Here is a 13,658-nt window from a genome sequence, read left to right as displayed (position 1 = left end):
GGGAGGGTAAATAAGAACAAAATATCATAGTATATCTCTATATTATGCCACAAGGAAACCCATTTCTTGTATGATAATTGGGAAATTAGTAAGGGAATTGGGGGAGGCAATTGGAAGATGACTAGCTGGTAAAGTGATTGCAAACATTAGGACTTGGATTCAGATCCCTTGCGGGCATGTTAAAGCTGAGGAGTACCTCAGTAATCTCTGTGCTGGACAGGGACTAGGAAGACGTCATGGGCTTGCTAGCCAGGAAGTCTAGCTGAATTGGTGAACTCCAGGTTCAGTGAGAGATCTTGTCAAAAAATAAGGTGGAGAGCTATGGAAAAAGGCATCTAGTTAAAGCTTTGGCCTCCATACATAGATTAAAGATAGAAAGTGACACGTAACGATAGAAAAGGTAATTGTGCACAGAATGTCATACTTTGAAGGGATATATACCTGGCTCACACATGGATTTATATAACTGAGAGGTTGGGTGCAAATGGATGCCATGGATGCCATTTTATTTATTTAGATATTTTCTTTATTTACATGGATGCTGTTTTACCTGTATAATACTGAGATGATGATTTTTACATGATTATTTATGTAATATGAATCTGTCCTTCAATAGTTTTATGTAGACTTTATTCAAGACTTGTTTCTGGTGAACTTTTCTCATCCTAGCAGAGAACTATTGCTGAAATACTTCTCCAAGTGAGGAATATGCCTAAGTGATGAAGGGCTATAAAACAGAGGCCATATGTTCCCTGCTTCATAAGCATTCTAGCACAGTATGCATGGGGTTTAATTACTGTAAGACATAATGCTTTCCCTGAGTTGTAGTCTCTTTTGCTAGTTTCCTAGCAAGGTTAAAAACCTAAAGGAACTCTATCTCACAAACAAACAAACAAACAACAACATAGAAACCCCTGTCTCGAAAACAACCAAACAGACAACAACAAAAACCCTAGAATCCAAAATGTCATCTCATGGGAATGTGAAGGGATTGACTGACTAGTCTGTGTCTCCTTTCGCCTCAGTTTCATCAACAGAGTCACAGTGCTTCTGGTGAGACGGCTCAGCCAATCACCATACTCACTGCCAAGCCTGATAACGTGGGCTCAGTCCCTGGAACCAATATGGTAGATGGGAAGAACTCCTATAACTTCCCCTCTGATATTAGGAAGCACACTGTAGCATGTATGCGCAAATCCATCCACATGGATAAAATGCTTAAATCCTTAGAGGATTTGATAGTTGGAAGAGTTAGTTTGTCGTGATCAAAATCTGATCCAGTAGAGTTACAGTTCCAAAAGTGTTCACCTCCAACCTGCATTCGGCGAGCCTTTTTGTTTTCTATGAGGTAGGGTCTCACATAACCCACGCTGCTCTTGTACTTCCTGTGTATCTGAGGATGATCCTGAACTTCAGAATCTTTACCTCCTCCTCCTGAGTACTGGGATTAAAGACGTAAACCACCGTATGTAGTTTTCCAGTAAGCATATTTGATTGATTGATTGATTGATTTTGGTTTTTCGAGACAGGGTTTCTCTGTATAGCTCTGGCTGTCCTGGAACTCACTCTGTAGACCAGGCTGGCCTCGAACTCAGAAATCCGCCTGCCTCTGCCTCCCGAGTGCTGGGATTAAAGGCNTGTGCCACCACACCCGGCCATTAAGCATATTTTTATTAAAGAGTCAGAAGAGGCAACCCTTGAAGCACCATGCATCTCTCACATGCCATGTTCAGTAGCAGGAATTTCATTATGCACTAAACCTGTCAGAGTCATATTCACTAAACCAATACTTAACTTACATCCTGGTCTTCATTGACCACATGTAAGCGTGGATGATATACTTACTCCTAGTACCTAAAGTACATTAATGAAGATAACCACAGGCTTTTTTTCTTTTTTTTTTTTCTTTTTTTTTTACCCTTTCCCTGCATCAGTTGTCATGGCAAATATTTTCAAGCCTAAAATTTTGCAGTATGTTATTTCAAGTCTTTTCAAAAGAGCACTAGTTTTCTATTACCAGGCTTTATGAAGTGCAGAGGAAAATAATTGAGTACTATCCTTGGTTACTTCTGAATAGCAGCATGTGCAGGGCGTGGCACTAAGATGGCCTATGGGTGTTCTTCACCTCCAGAGTAGAAATTGAGGAAAATAGAAATGGAAAGTAGAAGGCATCCTGGTTGTCAGACGATGGCCTCATCCTCTGAGCAATGTCCAGTTTGATGTTGAAAACGATGAGAGAGTAAGCAAGTGTGACGACAGGGAGCCTGCTCTGCTTTCTGATTTGTAGCACATTTACTCTGGCCCTGCAGTCAGTACGTGACTACACATGGACAAGCAGACCTTACCCAGAAAACCACAATGCTGTCCTTCCCTCTCCATCCTGAGTCGCTCTGCAAATCTCGCCCTTTCTCTTTAGATGATATCCAGGACAGTTCCCATGGCTTCTGCAGTTACTCCCATTTCAGAAAGTCCTGTCCTTTGATTTTTCACACCATAAAATTTTGCATCTCTTTCAGTATATTTACAGCCATTCCTCTCTATTCATGTTGCCCAGCCTCATTTGATGTGATATTTAAATAAGGGTCTATTAGGGGGAAAGCCTTACTGTGTTTCAGGGGCATACGGCATACATAGACATACCACAAACTGCCCAGAGCCCTACAAATCCATGAGTGTTGGCTGCCGCTGGCTCTAAGGGAAAGGGCAACACAGCCTCCATTGCAATTAGTTGCTGGCAACTCTGTCGACAGTTTGGTGATCTGGAAGCAGCATTTTGAAGGTTTCCATCCCAACAATCATTAATTATATGCATCTATAGTCCGACATGTGATGAATGGGCTTAGTTTCATTGTAGCTCAATCTAATTACATTTTAGAAGATTGGTTGAGGGGGGTTGTCATTAGTGTATAATGTATTATAACCTTTCTTACTAAAATGATGCAAAAATATTTTAACATTTGATTAACATTTTGGAGCTAAATGCCTGATTTTCAAAAAGAGATTATTAATATATGATGTATAGTGCTTATAATTTAAATATATACTCTTATTTCACAGAAATCCTGAGTATCAAGCCACAGTGGTGAAGTTTCCCTTCCCGTGGTTATGTGTTTCTACCCAGTCTCTCTCAGCTCCTCGGCTGTGTTTTTTAAACCCCTTCAGAGTTGGAGCAGTCACAAAATTGGGAAGGTTTATTGGCCTGTCACTAATCTAGTCTGGTTAGTCTGGTATTGACTTCTTTCCTGGGTAGTAACACATTGGTGCTCTTTCTCATAAAGTACTCTTGGAAGTTTTTCTGAGCTCTCTACCTAATTACTATCCATCCCCCAAGCTAACCATCAGCCTTGCTCTGATGAACTATCTCTCCGTGCCTCCTAGGCAGCCTTCCGTGGGGAACCTAATTCACACCAGGACCACTCTGTGTGGCTGCTTCTTTGGGGTATTTGAGTGGTCTTACACATAGCCCAGGGTGGCTTTCAATCCAAAATTCTTCCCCCTCTGGCTCATGAGTGCTAGGATTGTTCAATGTATTGCCAAGCCAGCTTCCAGTGAGTCCTAGCTTCCATCTGCCTCTGCCAGCCGTCGGGAAGAGAGTAATTACTTCCCAGCCATTCTGGTAGGCCCTTTCAATCAGCTTGCTCCTTTCCCATTGTTCGGCTTTTGAGTCACGCATAGACCCATTGTATACAGCAAGCTGGTGGGATTCAGATCGAGCTTTGTGTCAGGTCCACCGACAGCCCTGTTGCTTGGCTGGTAACAAGAGGGTAGCAGACCACATGTGGAGGCTCAGCACATGGCTGCGTTTCTCTCCAAGTGAATGTCATTCTCAGCCTCTGTTTCTTTTAGACAGAGAAGAGCCAGATTCTTGCAGGCTTTCTCTAGGTTGTCTGGTTTCTTCCTGTGGATGCTGGGAGCACCAACACGCATTGTTGAAACTGAGTTAGAAAGGAGCCTGTTTTATCCACAATGCCAAGGCCTTTATAGGGTAGTCCCCTACATACATTCTAGCACCTAAGTAGCATAGTATTTTAAATAATCTCTGTTTGGAAGAAATAGTTACCATTCCCTTATTCAAAAGAGGATTGAGTGTGGGTTGACAATCTAGGTCATATCAGTGATGCACTTTGAATGCCAGCTCCACTCAAGGACTGCACAGCTTTATTCTGTGAGCTAGCTGGGGGACGTGTTTCCCCATCATCTGTGAGGAAGGCCAGTGCACAGGTTCAGGGATGCTGGCTGTGTGCCATCGTTCTGCAGCATATAGATTTCAGTACCTGGTTTCTTCTTTTTCCTTTATTTTTAAAGTTACAAATTAACGTCTTAAATGTCAGCAGCTCTCTTGTTCTTCTAACCATCAAATCGTGGGTTGGAGTATCTGGACTTGATTCTCTTAGGCTGATGCAGTCAAGGATTACCCTGAGTACGTCTTTTGGGGAGAGGGATTTTTTTATGAAGGAAGTTTAAGTCTGGCTGTGTGGTTGTGTTATCAGGGACCAGTCACTCTCCATTCTGTTCTTGCGAATGAGTTGGGATGCTGCAGGGTATTAAGAGGCCACATAGTTAAAGGCTTTCCCTCTTGTGTGATTTGAAGAGGTGACACAGGGGTGGGGTGGCAGAGATGAGATGTTGCTGATAACACTGGGTTCTGGGGTAGGTAGGTGTCTGAGGAGCCCATAGACACACAGCTGTAAACTGACAACACTGAGGCAGCTGATTCTCTTAACTCCACAGCCTTGCTCAGTAACTGCCATGCCAGGAAGTGCTTGCCTTATTGATTTAAAAATATCTAATTGAGAGAAAAGTTTTATTCCAAGCAAGGCTGGACAGAGACTGGGAACTCGGACGGAAATGCTTGGAAGTTCTGTGTGGAGCAGTACCTTGATGAAACCTCACAGACAGAAAACGGCCCCGGGCCTTCTGGAAAGCCTCTGTGTGGGAAACATGGTTTAAATGTGTGTCGTCTTCTCCAAAGACCCAGATTGGAAGCCAGCTGTGGTGGTGTGGGAAGTTGAGGCAGGAGAATTGCTTCAGTTTAAGGCCATTCTGTTCTGAGCTCCATACTAAGCTCCAGTCTAGCCTGGCCTACAAAGATGGGAGACTCTGCCTCTGAAAGAAAAAGAGAAATCAGATTCTATTAAAAGACACACAGATGTAAGGCACGGCTTTGAGGGTGATAACCTGTGATAAGAGTGGCTTTCTACAGGCCTTTCTCTGTCACCTCCTGAGGTTGGCTGGGGGTCAGCAGAACATCAGGGGTGGCAGGCTTGCACACTTTTCTCAACAAATAAGCAGGCAAATGAGCAGGAAATCGGTTCCCGTCACCAAGAGGCCCACCATGCTCTGAGCAGTCGGCAGTCACCCACCCGTCAGCGGCGATCTGCTGGTGGGTGAACCTATTCAGTACAAGAGAAAACAGATGTCTGCTCTTTCTGCCAAGTCCCTCTCTCGCATTTCAGGAACCATTCCACAAGCACGGGGAGGGTTTGTTAATTTCTTTCAGATGGTGTCTGAGTGCTTTACACCGGGTGGGACCTCCGAGCCTGACTTTTCTACTCAAGTGAGCATTACTGCCATTTATCCCCGTCACAGCTAGTGTGGGACCTCTTTTTCCATGTGCTAGGAAAGCCCCTAAACCTCATCTGTGCTTGGGACATAAAGAGGCCCTTTGCACCCACTGCTCTTGGCTACCTGTAATTGACAGAGTAACTTTTTCAAGCATCGTAATTTATTACTTAGACATAATGAAACAGTTAGGGTTGTGACTGATTTTAAAGAGACTAAATTAATCTTCATTCCAAACACCACCAATTACTATAAATACTTTATGTCCCATTTCCTGTGAATACATAAAGTAATGAGACTTCATGGATGTTTAGAGGATTGGATGGGGTCGGGGGAGGCTGACTGATGTTACCAGCCTGGGGGTTCATCCCATTCTTTTGTGGTGTAAGTTTTAAATTAGTGCAACACTGTGGGTAATGTTTGTAGGACAGGTCAACCACATAGACAGAAAGAATACATAATACTAGCTCTAATGGTCATCCCAGGTGAGGAAAATTAACTGAGGAGGTTGTTGCTATGGGAAACAAATACCAGCAATCTTAGCAGGCCTAGGACAGGAGTCAGTGGAGCAGGGTCTGCCTAGTCATAGGAAATATTTACATATTTTTACATATATTTAGTCCATTGTATGTTGCTCTGTCAGAGTGAGTGAACCCTCTCCATTCAGGTTTTAGCAGTTTTAATATTTGGGTTCCCCCCCACATTGGTCAACGTTCAAGTTAAATTAAAACTCTACAAAGTGTATAGCTGCCTGTTTATCCCAGAAGCAACTAAAATACATATTAGAAAGCACTCCTACTTACCTTGTCAGCCCCCTTTTTAAAAAGATCTGGATGTGTAACAAATTCTGTGTACATGTTTGAATATGAGCCATTGAAATCTTTATAACATAATTTCAAAAGTACAAAGAATTTTAGTGTGCATGTCTCATGTAACATGTTTAGGTCATTACAGTATGTCTGGGCCTAAAAGGTGTGTTTCATGACCTTTAAGTAGCCAGTTCCTGCCTTAGCATGACACTAAGTATGGTCTAGGCATATTAATCCTATCCCTCCCCTGCTGTGGTACCTCTAAAACTTCCCTCTTCGGCAGAGCGTGGCTGTCAGGTGATAGTCACTCCTCCATTCTGACCCAATCCACCTATAGGAAAGGAGACTGCTCAAAACATAGTGTTTGTCTCCCTGAAATATCAATTACTTAATGGTGTCAGGTTATCAAGCTTGTCTCTCAAAATTCAAATTGTTACAGACTAGAAAGTAAGGGTTAACAGCCTTGTTGGGTGGAGAGAGATGTTGAGCTATGGCTTGAGCTACCTCACCCTATGGCCTAGGCTAGCCTAGAACTAACTCTGTAGCCCGAGATGCCCTTCACTTTACAGCAGTTTTCCTGTCTCAGGTTCTGAGGGTGTTGGGCTCATAAGCACAAACTCTTAAGATAAAGTACAGGGCTTCAAGGAAGTTTTGTAGCTAAGGCTATTATGGTCATTTTCTTCAATGTCAGCACTCTTGGAGTGGAAAAAAATCTACCACAATAACTGAAAAAATAAAGCAAAACTGTAGGGAAAACCTTGCAGTCTAGTTCAGTGTTTTGACTTTAGTTTGTTCTCAGTGCCCTGTGTTAGCTACAAACTTCCTCTCTCATCTTTAAGAGAGACACCCCCCCATCCTCCCACCATGACGTGTACATATCAAACCTTCTCCACATGTTTTCTGTCGCCTCTGTTAATCTGGAAAGTATTAGAAGATGAGATTTGGGTGACAGTCTTAGATGCGTGGCATGCATTGGAAAAGTCCCTTTTCTATGAAGCTGTTTTCAAGGAGCAGTGACCCAACTTGTGTAGGTTTCCACCATCACAAAGCTTCAGAGACTTGGGAGGTTGGATCCGGAATGAGAGGGCTCATGGAGGAACTGTGCGGCTTGCTGGGTGCCACTAGGAGAGGCAGCATCTGAAGTAAAGAAAGGGGCAAGACTTCCTTTCTTTACCCACCTCGGGAGAGTATGAAAAATTTAAAACCCAAAGCCAACTTCATTGTCTTTCATTGTATTTTGAAACACTGCATGTATTATTGTCCTACATCTGCTAAACAACTTGGCATGTTTTCAACATTAAAGATACACTTCATCTAATTGACAGGAAGATGTTTTGTTCAGCATTGAGTTAACCCAGGTGGCACCACAGTAAACTCTTAATCTCAGCTAAATCAAAGATGCTAAAGCAAAGATAGGTGCTGTTTTGATTGCCTCAGGAATGGGAAATGAAGGAGATTGTTGCTACTGAGATCTTTCTTTCTCTTTCTTTCTTTCTTTCTTTCTTTCTTTCTTTCTTTCTTTCTTTCTCTTTCTTTCTTTCTTTCTTTCTTTCTTTCTTTCTTTCTTTCTTTCTTTCTTTCTTCCTTCCTTCCTTCCTTCCTTCCTTCCTTCCTTCCTTCCTTTCTTTTTTTTTTTTTTATTGGACCTGCCCATAACAGGTCTAAGAACCTGCGTTCAGGTTCCTCTGGGCTCAGAGCTCATGTTCTCTGCCTTTGGCCTGTTTGTACATTGCTTTCTTTCATATCTAGGCCAGGCAGGTCTCAGGGCAGTATATGTTGCTTGTATGTCTGTCTGTGTTAACTTTAGCTCTTGAGAATACCAGGACATATGTCATTCTGTGGGAAACTAAATTACTCCATTCGTCCATCCGTCCGTGCTTGTGCTGATGTATATAGTGCGAGAGGTCAAGCCTAGGGTCGCGCCCCGCAAGAACTCTCACAGTGAACTGAAGGCCAGCTCCTGGCATCCTAAATCTTAAACAGACAAGTAGAGCACAAAAGGTCAGTGTGTGTTATTATTTGAAAACTATAATGAAAGGAACGATTTCGTTTCAGGTTTAATTAATACTAAGATATATTACAAAGACTGTGCAGGGCAAACATGCATAATGTTTCACGTATGTTTTTAGAATACTGTGTACTCCAAAAATCAAGGAAGCCATAATGAGGATGTTATTCTGTTGCTAAATGCTAAGATATCAATTAATGACTTTACCAATAGAACTCATTAAAGAGAAGTCAACTCATATGCTTTAATGTGTAAAGATGAAATTGGAGGACTGGAGATACAGTTCTGTGGTATGACAGTTGCCTAGAAAGCACAAGGCACTGGGTTCATCTTCAAAGCTATAGAAGCAAGGGAAATGTAAGATCAAAGGAAAGTTGCAAGTGAAGATTGTGCCAACCTCAGTTGCATAGGTGAATATTGATTCAGTCAGGAAATACTCTTGCTGTCAAGAAGGCTTTCCCTCTCGACTGGAACACCATACTCTTCATATGCATACATCTCGGTCATTGCTCATCAGGAAATTCAGTCATATGTCTTTGTCCAGCAGAGACCATGCTAACCAAATAGGCTGAATGGGAAATGATCTGATGAGAGTCACTTCTCAGACTTGATGGGCTTCTTAGTCAACTGAGCATTCTGTTCAAATGCAGCTTCTGGTTCTACAGGTGCAGTGTGGGCCTGAGGTTCTACATTTCTAATCCAGTTCTCAGCAGGTGCAGTCCACTGACCTATGGGCCGATGACAGTTGACATTTTGTAGAACAGAGATTTACCAAACCTGCCCTCCCCAGCTATTCTCGAGAATGTTTCCGCCTATGCTATTCATTTGCTAAGGCTTACAGTTTCTAGTTTAGGTTAGAAGCTATCTTTTCCTCACTGGTGACCACTATTTAAAATAGAACACTACCCAAGCTGTGGTTGCACACACCTTTACTCCCATCACTCAGGAGGAGGAAGCAGAGGCAGGTAGATCTCTGAATTCAAGGCCAGCCTGGTCTACAGAGTGAATTCTAGGATAAACAGAGATAAAGAGAGAAAGCCTGCTTCCAAAAAATAAAATGGAGCCAAATATGGTCCTAGGTCTCAGAAAGCTGAGGCTGGGGATGATGTATAGTGAGGCTATATATAAGAAAAGAAAAGAAGAGAGAAGAAAAGAGAAAAAGTAAAATAGTGTTGATTCTACCATAAGGCAGTAGAGGGAAGTTTTACCTAGCCTGAACTGGACTCTACAGGGTTGGTCCAGAATCTTCCTTCACAGATTTCTAAGTTGGATTATTAGCAGTAATAGCATAACCGTGAACATGAAGTGGACTTCTGAAAAAAGCAGAGGTTAGTTAACTTTGGAATCACTGCATGATGTCAGGAGTGTCTGTTTCTGAGAACATCCTCCCCGACTCAGTGCAGTCCAGTGGTGTCACTTCCACAGCTAAGAATGACACTGGACACCATGTCAGGCCTGTGCTGGTTATTCAAGACTCGGACACAATTTTCAAATGTCCAGGGTGACTTGAGTGTTCCATACACACCCAGCCTCACGATGTAGTACTGAAAGGGCTTGCAGAGCCAGTGGCTGAATGAAAAGGTGCTACTGTGAGCGTTTCCCTTCTGTTGGAAAGTGACAGTGTCTTTCTGTTCTGCCTTAGCAACAGGAACAAGATCCTACCAACCTGTACATTTCTAATCTGCCGCTATCCATGGATGAGCAAGAACTTGAAAATATGCTCAAACCCTTTGGACAAGTTATTTCTACAAGGGTCCTACGTGATTCCAGTGGTGCCAGCCGTGGTGTTGGCTTTGCCAGGTGAGTGGGCTGCTCTCTCCTTTTTAACTGTAGTAAATCTGCTACGTCACTCTAGACAGAAGGGGAAAAAGACTGGAAAGAACGCTTGAGGCAGGGTGATAGGAGCCCGTTGTACTGTGGACTTAAATTGCATGTGACTTTACATGTAAGCTTTTTCTGAATCTTGGAACGTTTTGGACTCCTCAAACCAAGTGCACCTATCACAAGAACAGTGGCCCTGGACCCAGGGTCCTGACAATTTGATTCATAACTTCACGATGCTTGTAACTTCTCACAAATGAACAGTCTCCTACAGTTCATAGACAAATCAGTATCTTTTTCTCAGATAGAAATTTGATTCATTATAGCTACTTAGGTTTTAGGATAGATATTTCTAACATTCAAGAAAGAAAAGGGGATATATTACCTAACCATGTCATCAACTTAGCAGTTGTTAACAGTTTATAATTCTTCAGGTTTGTTTTTTTAATGACTGTTCTATGTATAACTGAAGCACCCCCACCCCTCCTATGGAATCCCTATTCTTTCTTCCTAGAAAGAATACTTGAGTGCCTAAGTTGGTTTCTAGAGAATTAAATTAAACTGAGTGAGCTTTGATTTGTGACAAATTTATAATCCTAAAGCCCCTATACAAAAGCTGATTTTACAGTGAGTTATTTAAGATGTTTTTAGCAGTAGGCACTGACAGATAATATCAGCAGGCATTAAATTATGAGCTGATTTTTGGAGAGAAAATGCTGACACTTACTTAACTGTACAAGTTACAGTCACATCTTAATGCAAATTTGTGATTTCAGCAAAGCATTTATTACTAAGGGACCTTATTGTCACCTCGCCATTAAGTCACAAAGGCAAGGGCTGCAACTAGGTCCTGTTGGCTTTTAGTCCCTTGTTGCATTGGGCCAGACAGCTTGGAGGAAAACCCAGATACCTTTCCAACAATATTAGTAGCACACACTCACTACGTCATTGGTCAAGAGGCACCAATGAAGACGTCGGAAGCCCAGCCTCGCCATCCTTCCAAGGTGCTCCTCTGAATGCAGATGAGTGTGCAAAGTCCAGTGGGACTGCGCTGCTCTTTAACCCCGAGTACTGTCAGTTAAAACTGGGGGAGTGGGCTAGGGTATGGTGATTTTGAGTAGGTGATCGTATCTTTCCATTGAAGAAGAGCAAGTCAAAGTACTAAAGTCCCCAGAAGTGCTTCTCAAGTGTATTTAGTTACCTGTAGATGTAAACTAAGTAGTGAGGTGAGGCTTCAGCCTTTAATTCCTCCTTCAAAGTCAAGATGGTGAGATACATAACTGAGATAACTAATTTGGGGGGAGGGAGGTTGGTTTTTGTTCTGTTTTTGTTTTTTTGTTTTTTTTTTTTCGAGACAGGGCTTCTCTGTATAGCCCTGACTGACCTGGAACTCACTTTGTAGACCAGGCTGGCCTCGAACTCAGAAATCCGCCTGCCTCTGCCTCCCAAGTGCTGGGATTAAAGGCGTGCACCACCTCTGCCCGGCACTAATTTAGTTTTAAACCTGGAGTGAAAGTTAAAACCATAAAAGGTGCATCCTCTGGTTGACGACAGCCATTACCACAGCTCTTTAATCTTGCCATTTTGTGAGTTCATAAAGGAAAGACCACCTTTAAAACAAAATTCCTAAGCTTTCATTTTTAAATCAAGTTATGACTAAGTATTGTGGATTATAAATTTCTAACAATTAGAGGATTATAATCGGATGTGAGTGCGATGAAACACTGCGGAGAGTGTACTCTGTCGTTTATAATTCGGGAAGTGCTCTGGAATCAGTTGTTTTACAGTAGAAATGCCAAAGCGATGGCTCAGGAAAGAATAACCCCCCCTCTTCTTTATCTCATCCGTGGTTTTCCGCTGGTTTCATTTGCATCCTAAACCGCCGCTATAAAAGTCTCTTTGTGCTGTGTGGGTACAGTTTGTGAGTTTCTTATTTTTATATGACTAGGATGGAATCAACGGAAAAATGCGAAGCTGTAATTGGTCATTTTAATGGAAAATTCATCAAGACCCCACCAGGAGTTTCTGGTATGTTGTTTACCTACAGTTTTATCAATCCTCCTTTTACACAGCTCGTATGTAACGTTAGCACATAATGGGCTCTCAAGACCAAAATCCTCTCACTTTACTCTTGAAAACACACTTGTTTGTATTGGCAAATAAGGTTTTTTTCACATTAACCGATTAGGAAGAGGTTGCACATTACCTGGGGTATTATAGAGCGGACGTGCAAAGCATTGTAGAATCTGCTCTGTTGACCACAGCCATCTTTTATCCCGCCTCACCACCATCCTCTGTGGCCTTCCTTCCCGTGACTGGGCACACCAGTGAGAGCTCAGCATCTTTGTCTTCAGAGGAGCTGGACCTCAGCGCCTATGGCTTTTGCGTACACCCTGCTTCAGTCACTTCCCTGTGTCATCTGCCTGGGTTGTCACTAATCAGAAGCACCACACCTCATGCGTGTTTTATGCCAAGGTAACAACCAAACTTCTGGTCTGAAATAGAAGGGACTCCTGTTGTTGCTGAGAATTGACTTCTTAGTCAGGGTTTGTATTCCTGCACGAAACATTATGTCCAAGAAACAAGTTGGGGAAGAAAAGGGTTTTTTGGCTTATATTTCCACATTGCTGTTCATCACCAAAGGAAGGTGGGACTAGAACTCACACAGGGTAGGAACCTGGAGTCAGAAATTGATGCAGAGACCATGGAGGGATGTTACTTACTGGCTTGCTTCCCCTGGCTTGTTCAGCTTATAGAACCCAAGACTACCAGCCCAGGGATGGAACCACCTACAATGGGCCCTCCCAACCTTGATCACTAATTGAGAAAATGCCCCATAGCTGATCTCATGGAGGCATTTCCTCAAGGAAGTTCTCTGGGATAACTCCAGCTTGTGTCATGTTGACACACAAAACCAGCTAGTACAACTTCATAATCTGTTTTCTGTCTCTGTAAAATCTGGGGTGTGTTTATACAGTCCTCTTTAGTGGCAGACTCAGCTTTCTTGAACACTCATTGTTGCCTGTGACTACTGGAAGAACGCTGAGACTGGAGCTATCCTGAGCTAGACCGTTTTAACTTTCTCTGTGCCACCATGAGAAGTAGCCAGACTCTCAGCACCACTGCCTCTCCTGCAGTTCCGCAGGCTTCGCCCCTTCACTCACCTGTACAGTCCTGTAGCCACTCAAAGGAGATGCGCTCACTCCCTGTTTAATGAGTAGAGTCTGGAGTATCAAAATGCTGTTCGGTTTCTGTATCCTCTAGCGAAGGAAGGACTCGGGCCTGAGCCTTGCTCTTCCTTTCTCATCCATAAGGATTGGAGAGCAGTTTGCAACCTTGACCCACTGGGGCCTTGCTGTGCCTTCCTCTCCTATAATTCTCTCTGGGTTTTTTTTTTTCTTATATCCCTTTTTTTTTTTCCAACAGAGACTTATTTTGGATTTATAAAATAACATGTT

At 42.7% G+C, this 13,658-nt stretch overlaps 1 protein-coding gene across 9 annotated transcripts in view; it reads left to right on the top strand.

Annotated features, from left to right (window-relative positions):
- Positions 1-13,658, top strand: part of Rbms1 (RNA binding motif single stranded interacting protein 1) — a 214,857-nt gene that overhangs the window by 174,803 nt on the left and 26,396 nt on the right. For all 9 annotated transcript variants that reach the window (XM_021184324.2, XM_021184349.2, XM_021184329.2 and 6 more), the window contains 2 exons: positions 10,022-10,179; positions 12,149-12,228. In XM_021184324.2, coding sequence (XP_021039983.1) covers positions 10,022-10,179; positions 12,149-12,228 — 238 coding nt within the window. The remainder of the gene's footprint in view (positions 1-10,021; positions 10,180-12,148; positions 12,229-13,658) is intronic.

Source organism: Mus caroli, chromosome 2 (assembly GCF_900094665.2).
Source record: "Mus caroli chromosome 2, CAROLI_EIJ_v1.1, whole genome shotgun sequence".
Taxonomy (NCBI): Eukaryota; Metazoa; Chordata; class Mammalia; order Rodentia; family Muridae; genus Mus; species Mus caroli.
The sequence above is the reverse complement of the archived record's forward strand: the minus strand, read 5'-3'. Positions and strand labels throughout refer to the sequence as shown.